The sequence below is a fragment of the Lithobates pipiens genome, unplaced genomic scaffold (genome assembly GCF_037356315.1).
Source record: "Lithobates pipiens isolate NorthernLeopardFrog02 unplaced genomic scaffold, aLitPip1_a1.2 Scaffold_22, whole genome shotgun sequence".
Taxonomy (NCBI): Eukaryota; Metazoa; Chordata; class Amphibia; order Anura; family Ranidae; genus Lithobates; species Lithobates pipiens.
In genome coordinates, this window is record NW_027507784.1 from 193,066,411 (window position 1) to 193,086,640 (window position 20,230).

Here is a 20,230-nt window from a genome sequence, read left to right on the forward strand (position 1 = left end):
GAGAGGTTTGGTTGTTTCCAAGCTTTAGCTACTGCAAGTTTAGCACCCACTAGTATGAAGTGGATTAGCTTCCTTGTGTGTGCAGGGGTTTTTGGAATCTTTTCATTGAGAAGATCTATTGTTGGGGATCTGAGTATCTGGCGACCTACCAGCCTGTCCATTATGCTAAAGATTTTTCTCCAGAAGGGGTGTATCCTGGGGCACTCCCACCAAATGTGGGCCATTGTGCCTCAGAGTTAGCAACCTCTGAAGCACAGAGGATCTGCAGAGGCAAAAATGGATGCCAGTCTGCAGGGGATAGAATACCACCTCGAGATTACTTTTACACTGCCTCTGTGAGTGATGTGTTCAGGATACCCCTTAAAGGATTTAAAGCAGGCAGATTGCAGGCCTTCAGATCCCAATTACATTGTAGCTCCTCTTCCCACCTCGTCATGAAAGGGGATTTAGAGGCAGGGAGTAGCAGTGATGAGTAAATGATCGATATTCCCCCCTCTGCTCTGGTCCCTGTCCAGACCATAATTCGTATGCCGTGTATCTAGGGGGGAGTGCTTTTTCCGACCAAATGGTGTGTAAAAAAAATGTGAGATTTGTTGAAATCTAAAGTGTACTGTAATGGGTAGCTCCAGCTTATTGATGCAATGCTTAAGGGAGAGAGGGCCTGCAGGAGAGAAAAAGTGCCCTATTCGGTACAGTCCCTTGACCAGCCACCATTTGGATGCCACAATGTTCTGGCCTGGGGGGAAGTGGGGATTGTTAAAGATGGGATAGAGTTTTACTGACTGAGGTTAGGACTTTGGACTTGCATAACTTGTCCCAGAGTGCGAGGGAGTGGGAAAAGGTCGGAGCCATTATCGGCGGTCGAGATTTTGGGAGAGACCACATTAAAAATCCATAGTGTAGTGGGGAATTGCTTGTCTTTCAATTCGGACCCAGTCTGGTTTTTCGCATCTCAAATATATGATTGAGATTTGAGCTAATCTAGCTGCGAAGTAATAATGAAGTAGATTGGGAAGCCCCCCTTTTTTCTATGACTGTACATGGAGCTTTGTGGTAATCTATAGTCTGCCTTGTCCCAAATGAATTGTGGGATCTTGCTTTGAAAGGATTTGATGTGACCCCTATTGATTAGGATGGGGAGGGAGCGGAACAAATATAGGAGTTTGGGGAGTAGAGATATCTTTAGAGAGTTTATCTTTGCTATCCAGGATATGTTATGGCTAGTTCATACTTTGAGTTCCGTTTTCAGAACATGGGGGGATAATTGTTATTATAGAGAGATTCTATCTTGGGTGTTAAGTTGATTCCCAGACATTTAATAGACTTGTTGCTTCATTTAAAGGGGAAGGATGTTCGCAGCAGAGAGACAGTTTGCGGGGGGAGCGAAATATTCATGGCTAGAAACTTGGAGTAATTAACTTGAAGCCCTGAAATTTAGAAAATTTCCCTAAGGACAGTCGTAAGTTTGGCAATGACGTGATGGGTGAGGTGATGAATAAGAGGATGTCATCTGCATAAAGTCCCCATATGAAATTTTTCATTTTTTTTTTTTTTTTTTTTAAGACAGCTTTCTTTTAGTGGTATTCAATGACCACTTTTTTTTTTTTTTTTTTTTGTTAAAACAAAAAAAAAAAAAAAAAAAAATTGAGAAAAAATAAATAAAATAACTTGCTTTCAGCCAAATACAGATCCCACAAAGTTATAGCAGAAGACAGACAAAGGAAAACCCCTTTTACAAAATTGTCAGCAAAGCGTGAGAAGCAAATGGTCTCTGAAACAAAATAGAAGCCCCTCCAACTGTGCCAGGACCCAAACACTGGTCCAGACCCAGTTGCAGGAAGGAGAAGATTTCTCCCATGGAAAACCTATTTGGGTGAAGGCCGAGATTCACACCAAGCGAAATATATCTTCTATCCAAAGCCAGATATAGGGAGAAGTAGCCATCCTAACTTTTGGGAATAAGGGGCGAGCGGTGCATTTAAATAATAAATAAGCATTTATACTTGTGGCAAGGACTGCCATGCCTCTGAATAGCCATCAGCACAAATTGGTTTGCAGAGACATTTGACAAATGGTGAGGAGGCGATATGTCAGGAGGCAGTTGCAGTGTGGCCTGATTCACTTGGTTGGATTGCATCTGGCAGGCACTACCAGGTTTAATTACAGCTGCAACTGTGGTATGTGTACACCGACAGCTGCTGCCCTTGTAGCTTAGAGGGGCAGCAGTAACAACGACCTTAACTACAAGTGTAAATTATACTCAAGATGCCTCTAACCTTTAAAACCTAGGCTTTCAAACAGCCATGCCCAATAAAGCCAGCGACTGAAGCAGGATGGTTCTAAGGACAGATGATCAAGCAAAGCCCATGCAGCGCCTGCAAGGAGTCTTACCAAATATTATGGGGCCAGTCCAAAGCAATAAGAATTACTGAAGTGTCTCAGGGGTAAGCTCATCAGTCAGGGAAAGAGCGTTTCTGCAGCCACTGGCTCAGACACTAAGGCTGTGGGCAAATCAGATACAGAATCTGCAGGAGAGTCAGCAACTAGGTGATGTGGGTCAAACTCTTGCATGAATGTGGTAAAACCTCAGCTGAGGGGGTCCAACCACACCTGATAGAGGATTCCAAACACAGGAAAAAAAAGGAGAATACTTTTTCTGCTGTGGATGTCAGTGGCCCTGCTGCAAGCAACCTTGAAGCAATTAGTAGAATGTGAGCTAGGAGGACCCAGAACAGCGGGGCTGTCCTCTTTAGTCATATGTGCGAATGGGAACATACATATGAGGTTTTTAGAAAGCAAGTGAAATGTAAAATGCCACATGTTAGAGAAAGTTCTATTTGAGCTAGTGTATTTGTGTAAAATGCATTTTAATCACTGAAAAGTGGCACAACTTACTGGCACACTTGACAGGTTACATCAGATTGGAGGCCTCCTGTGAAAATTTGGTCTATGATACAGTTACAGTGGTTCGGATTATTGGCCTTTTTTCCATTGTCATCACCTAAAAAAAAAGAAGAAAAAAAAAAGGTAATAGCTGAAAATACTACAATTGTCTTTGGATATTCTTACAAACTGTATACGGATTGAATTGTTTTTCAAAGTTACAAGGAAGTGTAATTTTTGGTTTCAACTTTACAGTGTCAGCTGCTCATCTGTTCAAAAAGACCACAAATACGTAACTGATGATGCTGCTTTACTACTCCATCAGCAAGGTGAGGGAACAAATAAATATATAAAGTTGTAAATCTGGGCCAAAAAAAAAAAAGGGCCGATTCCTCCCTACACCCAAAGATGAAGCCTGCACCCCCCCCCCCCAAAACAAAAATAAAATTAGCACAAGTCACACAATAAATGAGATGTGTCCCTACAGCTGCTATGTCCTGCTGTCACTAAAATCTTACTTCTGCAATATCGCCCTACCCTCAAAAAATCTTTGTGCGTGGCGGGGGTTAATAGACCTAAGGGGCTGTGACAAGCCCTTTCCACCCAGCTGCTTCATTCATAGAAGCTGTTACTACAGCTTTCATTACTGTAACAAGATATACAGTACAGAGGGAGGATAGACAGATTCATAGGTCTGCCCCCTTTCACAGATCACAGTCCATTCATAGAAGCTGTTGTAACGCCTTCTATAAATGGAGCAGCTGGGTGGAAAGGGGAACCAAAGGATGACATTGTAGTACAAAAGGACACTGCAAAGCACACATCCCACTGAAGTAAGCACTGTCCCTACTGCTGATTTATTTATATATTTTTTTAAACTTGGGCTTTCATTTCTCTTATCACCCTTCCAGCACCTATGATCCCTGGCTCTGTTGAGGATTATTCATAGCATAGGGATTAAAGAGGAAGTAAACCCTGATGAATTTACTTCCTCTTTCATTCCCTGCAAAGTTAAAGCATAATGCACTACTATGCATCGCATAGTAGTCCATTATGTGTCACTTACCTGACACAGGAGCCAGCGAAGTCACCGCTGTCCCCTGTAGTCTGGCGCATCCATCTTCTCGGTAGGTCTCGCTGCTCCGCTGCTGTCATTCGGCGAAGCCGCGACGACGTCACTCCCGCGCATGTGCGCGGCACATTGCCGTTGATGGGTGCCGTGTAGGTTTAGGAGATATTTCTTGGACCTACAGGTAAAGCCTTAATCTAGGCTTACCTGTAGGTCAAAGTGTGTTGTAAGGGTTTACAACCACTTTAATATGACCTATGAATTAAAGTGGGGCAAGCACACTGACTACATTACAAAGCGCTCCCTTACAAATCTACTAAGACTGGCAATCACTGCACCATGGCAGGAAAAAAAAATACATTATATACATTGTCAGTCCACCACTTGAATCCAAATAAATTAAGTCACTACTGCGGTATTTTAAGAGCCAATGAACAGTGCCAGTGGCAAGATTCCTCTATTCACGCTATTGAGCATGGACAGAGTGTCCATTCACATCACAAAAATGACCTCCAGATCCATTGTGGATGTGCTTCCGCATGCGAGTTTTTAACACATTTTTCATGCGTTCCAGTGCATTTCTCAGGATGCTATACAGAGGTTTTTTTTCACTGTACTTGGGTCCGATGCATTTTTGATGCATAGTTTATGCTTTTTATCAAGTTCCAGTACAGTTCTGTGCAGGATAAACAGCAGCATGTTATACTTTTTTTCTGGAACAAAAAAGCACTGCACCGATCGACAGCCTACTTTCCATGAGTTTTTTATACAGAAAATACAAAAAAAGCACTGCACTACATGTGGTGTGAAAGGGCTCTAAAAAAATAAAAATCTGTGTGTGTGGCCAGCCTTTCTCCAGGAAGAGGCCTCTTTTTTACCTACCCTGTTTCCCCGAAAATAAGACCTAGCACGACTGTTGGTGATGGCTGCAATATAAGCCCTAGTTAAAGTCCTTGTAGGTCTTATTTTCAGGGTAGGGCTTATATTGCAGCCATCACGGACAATGACCATAGGTCTTATTTTAGGGGAAACAGGGTATGTTCTCCATCTATTTAAAAAAAAAAAAAGTCTATAAAATTATTTTATTTTCAAGAAGAGGATGAGCAGGTGAAAAAACAAGCTGAGATACAAGTTTAGAAAAGATGCCAAGTGCAGCTATCCTCCAGAAATGCAAGCACATTCACCCTCAGAAGGAATTGATGTGCTCAGCACAGCTAGCAGTAAAAGGATTCATGTGTGCAGCATAAAGGGCATGGAGTGGTCCAGATGCTGCTATATTTCTAAACGTACCTTTTGAAATAGAGAGTGGGATGCTGCTCGACCATCACAATGTTCATGAGTGTGTATGGCCTCAGCCAGCACTGCTCCACTGGCCACACCCCTGACAAGTTTCACCCTCATCCACCGGGGCTTAGTCATAGACCTCTATGACTAAGCCCAGGTGAGTGGGGCGAATCGCAGAGGGGAAACGCTTCACACCTCCAGCTTCAAGCGACACTACACTTTTTACCTGTTGACATTAATCTATATGGTATGTATGCTTTACAAATTAAATATAAAAAAAAAAAAGGAATTAAAAGTAGAAAATTAAACCAAAAAAAGTGAAAAAAAGTGTACTTAATATTTAAACTTCAGGCATCATTTTTAGTGCCAACTTACAGTGCATCCAGAAAGTATTTACGGGGCTTAACTTTTTGCTAATTTTGTTCTGTTACAGCCTTTTTCCAAAATGGATTAGGTTCGTCATCCTTCTCAAAATTCTACAAACAATACCCCATGATGACAACATGAAAGAAGTTTGTTTGAAATGTTCAGAAATGTATTAAAATCACATGTACATAAGAATTCAAAGACTTTGGCCATGACACTCAAAATTGAGCTTGGGTGCATCCTGGGCTGGGGCAAATGATTCTAAACATCACAAAATGCACTTTCTGGGGGCCATCAATGACACAACCTCCCCTTTCCCCCCAGGATGTGTCTTCACTCCCTGATGAAGGTTGCTGGGTCCTGGATAGGCACACAGGAGAATGCCACATGAAATGGTACTCACATCATGACGATACTGTTCTATTCAGAAGAGACCCCCCCCCCCACTACAGAAAAACAGTATCGACCCTTACTTGTCACACAATCGACCAGTGAACACCTATAATTATGTATGTTTAAAATGTGGAGAACGAGAATATGCTCACCTTTGCAGTGTCTGTGCAGTACATCTAATGCAGCAATGAGAAATTCGTGTGCATCCTGTTGCTCGTACCCTGCTAAATGCCGTGCATGTGTCCATACAAGGTGCAGTAGCCTATATGGAATGTGTGGAGATCGATGCCCAGAGTAAAACTAAAATAATAAAGAAATAAAAATTACCAAATGAATGCAACAACAACAACAAAAAAAAAAAAAACACACACGGCAACTTAAAAATTATGTTTTTAAACCTCTGCCATAATTGAGCATTTGGACTTCAATATTGCTACTAAAGATCAAGTCAAAAGATTTGAGATAGATGACTACATTTATCGTACTTCTCTATAACAACCCTGTTTTATAGCATACAACAAGAAAAATTCCCTCAAGAGCAATGAGATAAAGTGATTCTGTGTAGGGGATTCTGGGAGTCCCTGCCGGCTCTATTGTGGTAATTGCTGGACAACACACATACCATTCTTATTATGCGATACGAAAATAATATTCATGAAACTTGTGACAGGTATCATGCATACAGTACAAGATGAGACTCAAGTAGATACAGCAAATTAAGTCATTATATTTAAACAGGGTTCCAATACATGATCAATTCATACAGATTATAAGTTTGGTATTCTTTATACAGGTGTACATTTTTTATTCTTTATACAGTTGCACGTCATCTATGTTGGTACAATGGCAGCAGCCATAATTACAGGCAAAAAAAAAAAAAAAAAGTCCATCGAGTTCAATCGATAAAAAGGGGGGGGGGGGGTGTAAATATACAATCCCATATAAACAAAGCTATACCCACAGTTGATCCAGAGGAAGGCATAAAACCCCAAGCATGATCCAATTTGCTACAGCAGGGGGGAAAAATTCCTTCCTGATCCTCCGAGAGGCAATAGGATGTTCTCTGGATTAACTTTACATATAAAAATGTTAGTACCCAGTTATATTATGTACATTTTAGGAAAGAATAGGAAATAATCCAGACCTTTAAAGGAAACTACTGAGCTGGCCAGAACCAGCTCTTGAGGGAGTCTATTACACATTTTCACAGCTCTTCCAGACCTAAAGAGTGCCCCCCTGTCCTCTGTGATGACCTTAAAATGAATAATGCAACACCAAGTTCACGATATGGACCGCTTACGTATTTGTACATGTCGATCATAAGCCCCCCCCCCCCCAAACTCCTCTTCTAAAAAAAAAAAAAAAAAAAAAAAAAACACAACTCTGTTCCTCTAATCTTTCCTTATAGCTGAGCATGTTATACTTACCCTTCTCTACAGTGGAATTGCACAGAGCAGCCCAGATCCTCCTCTTCTCGTGTCTCTGACTCTCCTGGCCCCTTCTCTCCTGTCGAGTGCCCCCATAGCATGCAGCTCATCAAGCAGGTGTGTTGAGAAGAAGCATGGGGTCTTTTCACTGCTGCTTAAAGCAAATTAGTTCCACCTCTGGGGGCCCCATCTCCTGACTAAGGTCAAAAGCCTCCCGATTGAGTACCCAGTCACCTTCTTTCATTTGTTTCAGCAGAGGAAGTCAGCCACTACATTCTCTTCCCCCTTTAGAAATACAGCGGAAAGGGAAAGTGTGTTGGCTTCTACCCAGCTCAGGATCTCTGTTGCTAGGCTCAGCAGGACTTCTTGGTCATTGCACATTATATATATATATATATATATATATATATATATATATATATATATATATATATATATATATATATATATATATATATATATATATATATATATATATATATATATATAGGGTGGCACAAGGAGAGGAGTTGTCCAAACGCACCTGGATATTTTGGCCCAGGAGTTCCACTTTGAAGGCTTTGAGTGCCAATCCAACTGCTTTTAGTTCTTTCCAGTTGAATGAACTCTTGAGTTCCTCTTTTTTCCACGTCCCCTGTGCTGGCCGAGAACCCAAGTGTGCTCCTCAGCCTCTGCCGCTTGCGTCGGTGGTAATCACGCTGGACACTGCAATTATCCACAGGCACCACTGTGACAGATTTATCTGCATCCTCCACCACCAGAGGGATCTTTTGACCAGAGGAGGAATAGAAAGCAGTGTGTCTGATAACTCCTGGCTGTGATGCCACACCTTTAGAACAAAGGCCTGCCCATTGGACCGCCGGGATGGTAGAGGTCAGCAAGCCCAGGGTTAACATTGCTGCCCTTATGGATACCTGCTGGTTGCATTGGAGGAAAGCTACCTCTCTGTCCACCTTTAGTATCTTTTCTGCTGGGAGAAAAACACTCAGCTGTGTTGAGTCCAGCAGGTATCCCAGATAAGAGATTTGCTGAGCTGGAATTAAACTGGACTTTTCCAGATTCAGCAGGCATCCCAGCCCTGTCAGGGTTTGATTTGTTAGTTCCAGATCCCTGATTAGCTGCTCTGGAGATACTGCGAAGATGAGTAAACCATCCAAGTATGCAATAATTGATACTTCTGCCATGACCTTTGTAAATACTTGGGGTGACGATGATAGGCCGAATGACAGTGCCTGAAACTGCAGATGAATGGTTTCTTCCTCTACCTTCACAGCTAGGCGCAGGAACTTTTGAAAAGTTTCCGCAATAAGGATGTGGAGGTAGGAGTCTTCGAGATCCAATGACACCATATAACAGTTCTGGAGTAGCAACGCCCTGACTGAGAAAATAGACTCCACCCAGAACCTTTTGCAGGCAATTGATAGGTTCAGGATTAATCTGTAACTTCCTGAGGGCTTTCACCACGAAAACGTGCGAATAGAATCCCCTCCTTTCCTCCCCTTTCGGAACCCTGCAAACTACATTCTGTTGCTCTAATTCCTTTAATGCCTCCAGGAGGGCCTCTGCCTTTGCTGCACATCTGGGGAGAAGGGCGACTAGGCTTTGCCGTGGAGGGGGTTCTGTAAACTCTAAGCGGTACCCCCTCCTTACGATCCCCAAGATAAATTGGTTGGGGGAAAATGACTTCCCACTGTAAGGAAGGCTCCCAGTCTTCCTCCCACTGTGACCAGTGGGTCATTGGTTTTTACGGGGCTGCTCAGGACTGTGAAAAATCGATCCTCCTTTTCCCTTACCTTTTTGGCCTCAAGTCTTTTTCCCTTCAGGCTTGGGGGGCTTTTTGGTGGACGAAACACCCTCTTGGTCTGAGTTCACCGGGAACTCCTTTTTCTTATCGGCTGTGCAGTCTAATACCGCTTCCAGACCTGGGACGAACATTATAATATATTTTAGAGGCATGCCCATGTTTTGAGCCAGAGGGCCCTTCTGGCTGAATTGGCTAGTGCAACGGCCCTGGGTGACATGCGAACCGACTCAGCAGAAGCATCCGCTACATACGTTACCCCTCGAAAAAGATGACAAAATGGTCTCTTTTGCCGTACCTGCCTCAATGTGGGCTTGAATTTATGTAAGCCAATGTCCGAGGTTACGAGCCACCCTATGACCGCCATCTCTGGTTTCAGATTACCCAGAGTTGATTCCCAGGTCATTTATAGCAGGGAATCAATTCTCTTGTCCATGGTATCTGTCAGAGCCCCTAAATCCTCGAAGGCCAGAACTGTTTTTCTGGAAACTTGCGAGAATGCTGCCTCCAGTCTGGGGTTTTTGTTCCAGATTGACGCAGGGTCATCTGAAAACGGAAACCTTTTCAGAGACCTGGGGAAAAAAAAAAAAGTTTCCGCTCAGAATCCTGCTATTCCTTTTTGACCGTCTCTACCAGGACCTCGTGGACTGGGAAAACTTTTTTTATGTTCTCCTAAACCCTTATACATTTGGTCGTAGAGAGAGAAAATAGGATTTTTGTACTCCCCATAAAAGCCATTTCTCTGAAGCTCATCGACGGACACGGCTCCATTAACCACTTGCCGACCGCCGCACGACGATATACGTCGGCAGAATGGCACGGGCAGGCATATGGGCGTATATATAAGTCCCTGCCTGCCCGCGGGTGGGGGGCCCGATCGGGCCCCCCCCCGGTGCCTGCGGCGGTCGGCATTTCTTCGAGAGCGATCCGGGATGAGGGGGCGGCCATTCATTCATGGCCACCCCCTCGCGATCGCTCTCGACGAATGGAAATCCCCCGTGACATCACTTCCTCTCCTGTAATGTAAACACAGGAGAGGAAGTGATGTATTCTCTCCTCCGTGTCGGTATTTTCCGTTCCGACACGGAGGAGAGCGGATCGGTGAGTTGCACCAACACTCTACACACACAGTAGAACATGCCAGGCACACTCACACCCCCCCTTTACCCCCCGATCACCCCCCCAATTACCCCTGCCCCCCAGTCACAGTGACACCAATGTCATTTTTTTTTTTTTTTTTTTGCATTGGTGTCATTTGTGACTGTAATAACTGTTAGGGCAGTTAGAGTTAGCCCCCTTTAGTTCTAATGTACCCCCCTAACCCCCCCAATAAAGGTTTAACCCCGTGATCACCCCCCGTCGCCAGTGTCACTAAGGCTGGGTTCACATTGCAGCGGTTTATGAGAACGAATGTGATTCGCACCGCACTGCAGTGCAAATCACATCCGATCTCTGTGCGATTCGAGTTCAGCCATTCGCCGCACCCGCCGCACCCGCCACACCCGCCGCACCCGCCGCAAATTCGCACGGGACCCTTTTTTTGGCCCGCAGCAGAATCGGATCGCATGGGTGTTCACACCATGCGATCCGAGTTTGCAGATCGCACTGCGATATGCGAACTGATCTGGGGGTGTCAGTAACATTTCACTGACACTCCCAGCAGTTCGCATAGGGCAGTGTGAACTGCCGCCGGGAGGCATGCGATGCGGGAACCCGCCGCGGATTCGCGGCGTTTCCGCATCGCTCCAGTGTGAACCCAGCCTAATAAGCGATCATTTTTCTGATCGCCGTATTAGTGTCACAGGTGACGCTAGTTAGGCAGGTAGGTATTTAGGTTCGCCGCAGCTTTTTATAGCGCCAGGGACCCCCATATACTACCGCATAAAGCCCCCTGATTGCCCCCTAGTTAACCCTTTCACCAGTGATCACCATATAACTGTTACAGGTGACGCTGGTTGGTTAGTTATTTTTTTATAGTTTCAGGGCACCCGCCATTTATTACCTAATAAAGGTTTAACCCCCTGATCACCCGGCGGGTGTCATTTGTGACTAATAACTGTTAGGGCAGTTAGGGTTAGCCCCCTTTAGTTCTAAGGTACCCCCCTAACCCCCCCAATAAAGGTTTAACCCCGTGATCACCCCCCGTCGCCAGTGTCACTAAGGCTGGGTTCAGATTGCAGCGGTTTGAGAACGGATGCGATTCCCACCGCACTGCAGTGCAAATCACATCCGATCTCTGTGCGATTCGAGTTCAGCCATTCGCCGCACCCGCCGCACCCGCCACACCCGCCGCACCCGCCGCAAATTCGCACGGGACCCTTTTTTTGGCCCGCAGCAGAATCGGATCGCATGGGTGTTCACACCATGCGATCCGAGTTTGCAGATCGCACTGCGATATGCGAACTGATCTGGGGGTGTCAGTAACATTTCACTGACACTCCCAGCAGTTCGCATAGGGCAGTGTGAACTGCCGCCGGGAGGCATGCGATGCGGGAACCCGCCGCGCATTCGTGGCGTTCCCGCATCGCTCCAGTGTGAACCCAGCCTAATAAGCGATCGTTTTTCTGATCGCTGTATTAGTGTCACAGGTGACGCTAGTTAGGCAGGTAGGTATTTAGGTTCGCCGCAGCTTTTTATAGCGCCAGGGACCCCCATATACTACCGCATAAAGCCCCCTGATTGCCCCCTAGTTAACCCTTTCACCAGTGATCACCATATAACTGTTACAGGTGACGCTGGTTGGTTAGTTATTTTTTTATAGTTTCAGGGCACCCGCCATTTATTACCTAGTCTCACTAGTGTACCCCTAAATTTAGGGGTGTCTACTTTCCAAAATGGGGTCATTTGGGGGGGGTTTGTGCCATCTTGGCATTTTATGGCCTTCAAAACTGTAACGCCCTTAGAAAGCCTGAAGGCGGTGCTTGGTTTTCGGGGCCCCGTACGCGGCTAGGCTCCCAAAAAGTCCCACATATGTGGTATCCCCGTACTCAGGAGAAGCAGCAGAATTTATTTTGGGGTGTCATTTCACATATGCCCATGGCATGCGTGAGCAATATATCATTTAGTGACAACTTTGTGAAAAAAAAAAAAAAGTTTGTAATTTTCCCGCAACTTGTGGCAAAATATAAAATATTCCATGGACTCAACATGCCTCTCAGCAAATAGCTTGGGGTGTCTACTTTCTAAAATGGGGTCATTTGTGGGGGTTTTGTGCCATCTTGGCATTTTATGGCCTTCAAAACTGTAATAGGTAGTGAGGAGTGAAGTCAAATATTTACGGCCTTAGAAAGCCTGAAGGCGGTGCTTGGTTTTCGGGGCCCCGTACGCGGCTAGGCTCCCAAAAAGTCCCACATATGTGGTATCCACGTACTCAGGAGAAGCAGCAGAATTTATTTTGGGGTGTCATTTCACATATGCCCATGGCATGTGTGAGCAATATATCATTTAGTGACAACTTTGTGAAAAAAAAAAAAAAAAAAAAAAAGTTTGTAATTTTCCCGCAACTTGTGGCAAAATATAAAATATTCCATGAACTCAACATGCCTCTCAGCAAATAGCTTGGGGTGTCTACTTTCTAAAATGGGGTCATTTGTGGGGGTTTTGTGCCATCTTGGCATTTTATGGCCTTCAAAACTGTAATAGGTAGTGAGAAGTGAACTCAAAAATTTACGCCCTTAGAAAGCCTGAAGGCGGTGCTTGGTTTTCGGGGCCCCGTACGCGGCTAGGCTCCCAAAAAGTCCCACATATGTGGTATCCCCGTACTCAGGAGAAGCAGCAGAATTTATTTTGGGGTGTCATTTCACATACGCCCATAGCATGTGTGAGCAATATATCATTTAGTGACAACTTTGTGTAAAAAAAAAAAAAAAAATTTTTTTTTTGTCATTATTCAATCGCTTGAGGCAAAAAAATAAAATATTCAATGGGCTCAACATGCCTCTTATCAATTTCCTTAGGGGGTCTACTTTCCAAAATGGGGTCATTTGGGGGGGTTTTGTACTGCCCTGCCATTTTAGCACCTCAAGAAATGAGATAGGCAGTCGTAAACTAAAAGCTGCGTAAATTCCAGAAAACGTACCTTAGTTTGTAGATGTGACAACTTTTGCGCAAACCAATAAATATACAATTATTGACTTTTTTTTTACCAAAGACATGTGGCTGAATACATTTTGGCCTAAATGTATGACTAAAATTGAGTTTATTGGATTTTTCTAATAACAAAAAGTAGAAAATATCATTTTTTTTCAAAATTTGCGGTCTTTTTACGTTTATATCGCAAAAAATAAAAATCGCAGAGGCAATCAAATACCATCAAAAGAAAGCTCTATTTGTGGGAAGAAAAGGACGCAAATTTTGTTTGGGTACAACATTGCATGACCGCGCAATTACCAGTTAAAGCAGCGCAGTGCCAAAGTGTAAAAAGACCTCTGGTCATTTACCAGCAAAATGGTCCGGTCTGAAAGTGGTTAAATCTTGACTGTAGGGTTATTACGCCACCTTCAGGAGAGGATAGAGTTGCACAATTAACCGTCAAGAATCGTTATCGCGACCTTGACTAAAGTGTTTCACAATTCTTTCTATGCAAAGAATTCTCTGCTCTTATGAAGCCACAGCCATCAAAAGGTAGGAAAAAACTGGGCAGTCTGCCAAGAATCAAAATATTCTTTCAGTTGACGTATAAACATTGTAAAAAGTTGTCAATGGAAAAGACTTTGGGGGTTATTTACGAAAGGCAAATCCACTTTGCACTGCAAGTGCACTTTCAAGTGCAGTCGCTGTAGATCCAAGGGTGGCATGCAAGGAAAATCAAGAACAGCATTTTAGCTTGCACATAATTGGATGATAAAATCAGCAGAGCTTCCACTCATTTCAAATCTATCCCTCAGATTTACAGCGTCTGCACATCCAAGTGCACTTGTAGTGCAAAGTGGATTTGCCTTTCGTAAATAACCCCCTTTGTGTGCAAGTGCAAAAAGTTTAAACACAAATCCTTTTTCTGACATTTGTTGGTTTCAAGTAAATTTTTTTTTTTTTGCTAGAAAATTACTTAGAACCTCCAAAACACACACACACACATATACACACACACACACACACACACACACATATATATATCTATCTATCTATCACACACACTTTTTCTTTGGAAAAAAAAAAAAAAAAAAACAGAAAAGTTAGCCTTTTTTGTATAATGTGAAAGATTTAACATCGCGAGAATCGTGATCTTTTTATTCTAAGCAAAAAAAAGATCAGGATTCTCATTTTGGCCAGAATCGTGCAGCTCTAGGAGAGGACTAGGCAGAACATGTAATACAGGGCTCGACAAACCCCAGGCGCCAGGTCGCCAATGCGACCAGAAATCGCGACCTGGCGCCTAAGCTGCCACCAGCCCACTCACCATCGATGCCCCAGACATGCAGCAGCATTAACACTGACTGCCGTCCTCCTCCCTCCTTCACACTCTGCAGCACCGCGCTGTGTGTGAAACTGACACGCAATGGAGAGAGGAGGATCTGTCAGCCTGATGTCGGGGTGGGCGGGACCCGGCCGGGGTGGGCGGGACCCAGCAAGTTATCAAACACCAGCCAATGGGATCTGGGCGGGCCGCTACGTGTATGTGGCCCGCCCCTTTTCTTAAGCAGCCCAATCGTTGGCTGATGTTTGATAGCTGCGGAGTCCCGCCCACCCCGGCCGGGTCCCGCCCACCCCGGCATCAGGCTGAAATCTGACATATCCACCTCTGTTACTTGTCAGTTTCACACCCCTGCAGGGTCCCGCCAGCTCCTCTGTTACATTTCAGTAACAGAGTGCTCCGTGTGAAACCTGCCAGTGCCAATCAGTGCCACCAATCAATGCCAACCAGTGCCACCTCCAATCAATACCACCTGCAACCAACCAGTGCCACCTGCCAGCGCCAACCAGTGCCAGCGCCAACCAGTGCCACCTGCCAGCGCCAACCAGTGCCACCGCCAATCAATACCACCTGCCACCAACCAACCAGTGCCACCTGCCACCGCCAATCAGTGCCAGTGCCAACCAGTGGCACCTGCCAGTGCCACCACCAATCAGTGCCACCTGCCAGCGGCAACCAGTGCCATCTGCCACCGCCAATCAGTGCCACCTGCCACTACAAATCAGTGCCACCTGCTAGTGCCAACCAGTGCCACCGTCAATCAATACCACCTGCAACCACCACCCAGTGCCACCTGCCATCACCCAGTGCCAGTGCCACCTGCCAGTGCCGAGTGCCACCGCCAGTCAGTGCCACCTGCCACCGCCAATCAGTGCCACCTACCAGTGCCACCTGCCAACACCAACCAGTGCCACCGCCAATCAGTGCCACCTGCCACCAACCAGTGCCACCGCCAATCAGTGCCATCTGCCAGTGACAACTAGTGCCATCGCCAACCAGGGCCACCTGCCATCACCAACCAGGGCCACCTGCCATCACCAACCAGGGCCACCTGCCATCACCAACCAGGGCCACCTGCCAGTGCCAATAGTGCCACTTGCCAGTTTCAAACCAGTGTCACCTGCCAGTTCCAAACCAGTGTCACCTGCCAATGCCAACTAGTGTCACCCGTCGGTGCCATCTGGCAGTTCCACGTGCCTTCCAGTGGCAACCAGTGCCACCTGCCAGTGCCAGCCAGTTCCATCTGCTGCCAGCCCATACCCCTGATGTAACAGCGTTTCAATGGAGTTATTGACTGGGTGCTCCATTGTGAGTTAGGGATAGGGGGTGAAAATGAGTGGCCTTACCCCGGGAGCTGAAAAAAAAAACTGGCTCCTAACTTTTTTAACTGGCTCCTAAATTCAAAGCAAATTTGTCAACCCCTGATGTAATACATGTGAAAACAGAACTGTACAGTTCCGCCCTCTGGCTATAACCCCTCAGCCTACGTCAACAAGCAGTAGAACGTAAAATATGAGAGGTGGGTGCTGTGTCCATCAGAGAAAAGGATTTTACAGCGAGTACAAAAATCCTATTTTCCCTTTCGCTCATTGACGGACACCGCTCCATTTGAGGTTCACCCCCCACCCAAACTCCCGTAGAGTTTGCATGGTGATCGCTACATCCTCCCTTAATTCTGGGGCAGAAGCTGCTCTCAGGAGATTGTCTAGGTAACCCCACGATTGTGATCCCACGTGGTTGCAACACCAAAATTGGAGCCAATATTTTGGTAAAGACTCGGGGTGCTAAAGCCAGGCCAAAGGGGAGAACCACAAACTGTTAGTGCTCCTCCCCCACTTCAAATCACAGAAACCTCTGATGCCTGAGGCACATGGGCATATGCAAGTACGCGTCCTGGATGTCCAAAGACACCAGGGAGTGTCCCTGATTGAGTGCAGCGATTACGGAGCAAACGGATTCCATTCTGAACCTTTGTACTTTCACAAACCAATTGAGGGCTTTTAGGTACAAGATTGGACATACCCCTTCCTTTTTGGGGACTACAGATTGGAGTAGAATCCCTGAAAACTTTCCAGTTTTGGAACAGGCCCAATCACCCCGCGTCTGAGCAGGTCCCTTAACTGCCCCAAACAGGGCCTCCCGGTGAGCCATGAGTAAAGGTATGCTGGGGGGGAAATAATTTTTTGTACTCACCGTAAAATCCTTTTCTTTGTAATTCACCGACCGACACAGCTCCTCTCTTAGACCATTGGGTTGTATACCTTTCCCTTTAGGAGACACTAGGCAAAGTTGTTAACACAACACTCAGAACTTTCAGTTCTGCCCAGGGGGCGGTCCCCTAGGTATCAACCCTCCATCCTGCCTTGCAGTAATCAGTACATCAACAAACAATATAAGGTAAAGATAAAAGGAGGGGCAGGTGCTGTGTCGGTCGGTGAATTCGAGAAAAGGATTTTACGGTGAGCACAAAAAATCCTATTTTCTCTTATATTCACCGACCGACGCAGCTCCTCTTAGACCATTGGTCTAATTAGACACTGCGGAAGTAATGCAACAGTGCATTCTTAAAAAGGTACTGTGTTTTTATCGAAAAAACTGAAAAAACAAAAAAAAAAAAATGCATATTCAATTGCAACTAAACAGCCGTCTGCAAAAACTTTGCGGCCAAACAGGCAGCCAATGCACTGACGTCTACCTTGTAGAACTTTGTAAACGCGTGGACAGACGACCATGTTGCCGTCTTACACACCTGAGTGACAGACGCTTGGTGTCGGAAGGCCCAAGATGTTCTGATTGCCCTTGTGGAACGGGCTGTAACCTGAAAGAGGGGCACCTGCCCTTTAAGGCGTAGGCTTATACTACAATCTGTCTGATCCATCTGGAAATGGTGGCTGATGAGACCGCTATGCCTTTCTTGGGACCAGCTACCGAGACAAACATCGAGTCTGACTTCCGAAAGGGAGCAGTGGTAGACAAATACACTTTCAGAGCCCGAACCACGTCCAGAGCGTGAAGGTCCACCTCCTTAGGGTGTTTCAGCCTAGGACAGAAAGATGGTAACACAATGTCCTCCTTAATGTGAAAAGCCGAGACCACCTTCGGTAGAAAGGACGGTTGCGAACGCAACACCACCTGATCCTTATGGATGACCAGATAAGGCGACTTGCAAGACAAGGCCGGCAGATTCGAAACACTCCTGGCCAAGGTGATGGCCACTAGAAAGACCACTTTCTGGGAAAGAGTCAACAGGGGAAACTCCCTGATATTTTCAAGCAGCGGGTCTTGAAGCACCGATAACACCAGGTTCAAATCCCATGGGGGTAACTGGACACACCGGAGGACTACATGACGAATCCCCTGAACAAAAAGATAGCCAAAGCTGAAGTTTTTGTCCCTTAATAGTGCTTAACGCCATTTTCTGGTCTACTCCTTGCTGAAAAAACAGCAGGATCCTGGATATGGAAAAAAAAAAAAAAAAAAAAAAGATTGCGGATGCCAACCTTTCTCCGCACACATGGAGATGTAGGCCGTCCAGGAACGATGATATATCTTCCGAGAAGAAAAAATTCCCTGCTCTCAACATAGTAGGGATCACCGAGTCCAACAGACCCCGGTTGCTCAACACCTGGCTCTCAATAACCACGCCGTTAAAGCGGGCGATGGTAAAGCAGGATGGAGAATTGGACCTTGAGCCAGAAGGTCCTCTCGTAATGGCAGTCACCAAAGAGCGTCTACCACCAGACGCACCAGGTCTGCGTACCAGGGGCGCCGAGTCCAAACTGGGACCACCAGTATTACTGGGATCCCCTTGGCTTCCACTCTGCGAATCAGATGTGGTAACAGCTTCAGTGGAGGAAAAGCATAGATCAGCTGGTACTGATCCCACGGAGCCACCAGCGCTTCTGACGCATCTACCCACGGATCTCTTATCCTAGACACAAATCTTGGCAGCCTCCGATTGAGACGGGGGCCAGAAGATCCACGTCTGGTGTGCCCCACCTCAGGCACAGTAACCTGAATATCTCTGGATGCAATGCCCATTCTCCTGGGACCAGCATCTGGCGACTCAGAAAGTGCGCCTGCCAGTTCTCCACTCCGGGAATGTAAATGGCCGACAAAACCAGTACATGTCGCGCTGCCCACCGAATTATGTGAGCGACCTCCCGCCCTTGGTGATTGACGTATGCCACTGCAGTGGCGTTGTCTGATTGGATCCTGATCGGACGCTCTTGCAGTCTCATTGACCATGTGGAGAGATGCAGTTTGAGCAGATCGATCGGCAACTTGGATTCTTCTGTCGACCAGAGGCCCTGAGCTGACTGAACCCCATTACTCCACCCCAGCCGAAAAGGCTGGCGTCCTGTGTGATCACTGTCCACTTTAGAAGTAGGAACGACTTTCCGGCCTGAATCACCAGGGACCTCAGCCACCAGATCAGTGATTCTCTGACTGACTGGCTCACCTGAATCGGACGATCCAGGGACAACTGAGATCTGTCCCATTTTGACAAGATTTCCTTCTGCAGAACTCTGGTGTAGAACTGGGCAAACGGTACAGCCCCAAAAGGAGACCACCATGAGCTCCAGGACTCGCATGCAAAAGCAAAGTGACGACCACCTGCGGTTCATCCGCAGTTTTCCCGCGGATCTAAGAGTCTGCAGCTTGTCTGAAGGGAGAAAGACTCTCACTTTCATTGAGTCTAGCAACAAGCCTAGGTACTCCAAACGCTGAGTCGGTACAATCACTGAGTTCTTTAGGTTAAACAGCCACCCAAATTCTCAGAGTCTGCATTGTGATCGCCACATCCTCCTCTAATTCTGAGGCGGAAGATGCTCTCAGGAGGAGCTCGTCTAGATATCGCAAAATCGCGACCCCACGTTGCTGTAGCAACGCCAAAACCGGAGCCAAAACCTTGGTAAAGACTCAGGAGGCTGATGCCAGACCAAAAGAGAGAGCCACAAACTGGTAGTGGGCTTCCGACTGCAAATCGCAGAAACTTCTGCTGTCACAGGCATATGGGTATGTGCAGGTACGCATCCTGGAAGTCCAAGGGCGCCAGGGAGTACCCTTGATGGAGTGCAGCAACTACTGGGCGAAATTGATTTCATTCTGAACCTTTGCCCTTTAATAAAGCGATAGAGGGCTTTTAGGTCCAAGATTGGACGTAACCCTTCCTTCTTGGGAACCACAAGCATATTTAAGTAGAATCCCTGGAAACGTTCCGGGACCGGTACAACCACCCTGCGGCTCAGCAGGTCCCTTACTACCCCCAAGAGGGACTCCAGGCGAACCGGGGATACAGGTATGCTGGAGAGGAAGAATCTGTTTGGCAACCAAGAGAGAAACTATCTTGTAGCCTAAGGAAATCAGATCGCAGGTCCATTGATCAAAAACCGAGGGGACCACCGGGCTGCAAACTCCTGAACGCGGTCCCCCCACCCGAGACATGGGTGGGGACAAACTTTCATGCGGTAGCACTTATACTCGCAGGCTTGCGGTTTCAGGGGTGTTTTTGTCTGTCCGTGGTCGTCCCGTCGGGCTGGGGACGTTATACCGAAGCTCCAGGCAGACTTCACCTACGGCGTGGCTCCTGA

The 20,230-nt window shown here is 46.2% G+C and overlaps 1 protein-coding gene across 7 annotated transcripts in view; it reads right to left on the reverse strand.

Annotated features, from left to right (window-relative positions):
• Positions 1 to 20,230, reverse strand: part of LOC143924449 (ubiquitin carboxyl-terminal hydrolase 22-A) — a 221,187-nt gene that overhangs the window by 49,524 nt on the left and 151,433 nt on the right. For all 7 annotated transcript variants that reach the window (XM_077448773.1, XM_077448771.1, XM_077448770.1 and 4 more), the window contains 2 exons: positions 6,148 to 6,295; positions 2,896 to 3,001 (listed from right to left, as the gene is read on the reverse strand). In XM_077448773.1, the coding sequence (XP_077304899.1) occupies positions 2,896 to 3,001; positions 6,148 to 6,295 (254 nt within the window). The remainder of the gene's footprint in view (positions 1 to 2,895; positions 3,002 to 6,147; positions 6,296 to 20,230) is intronic.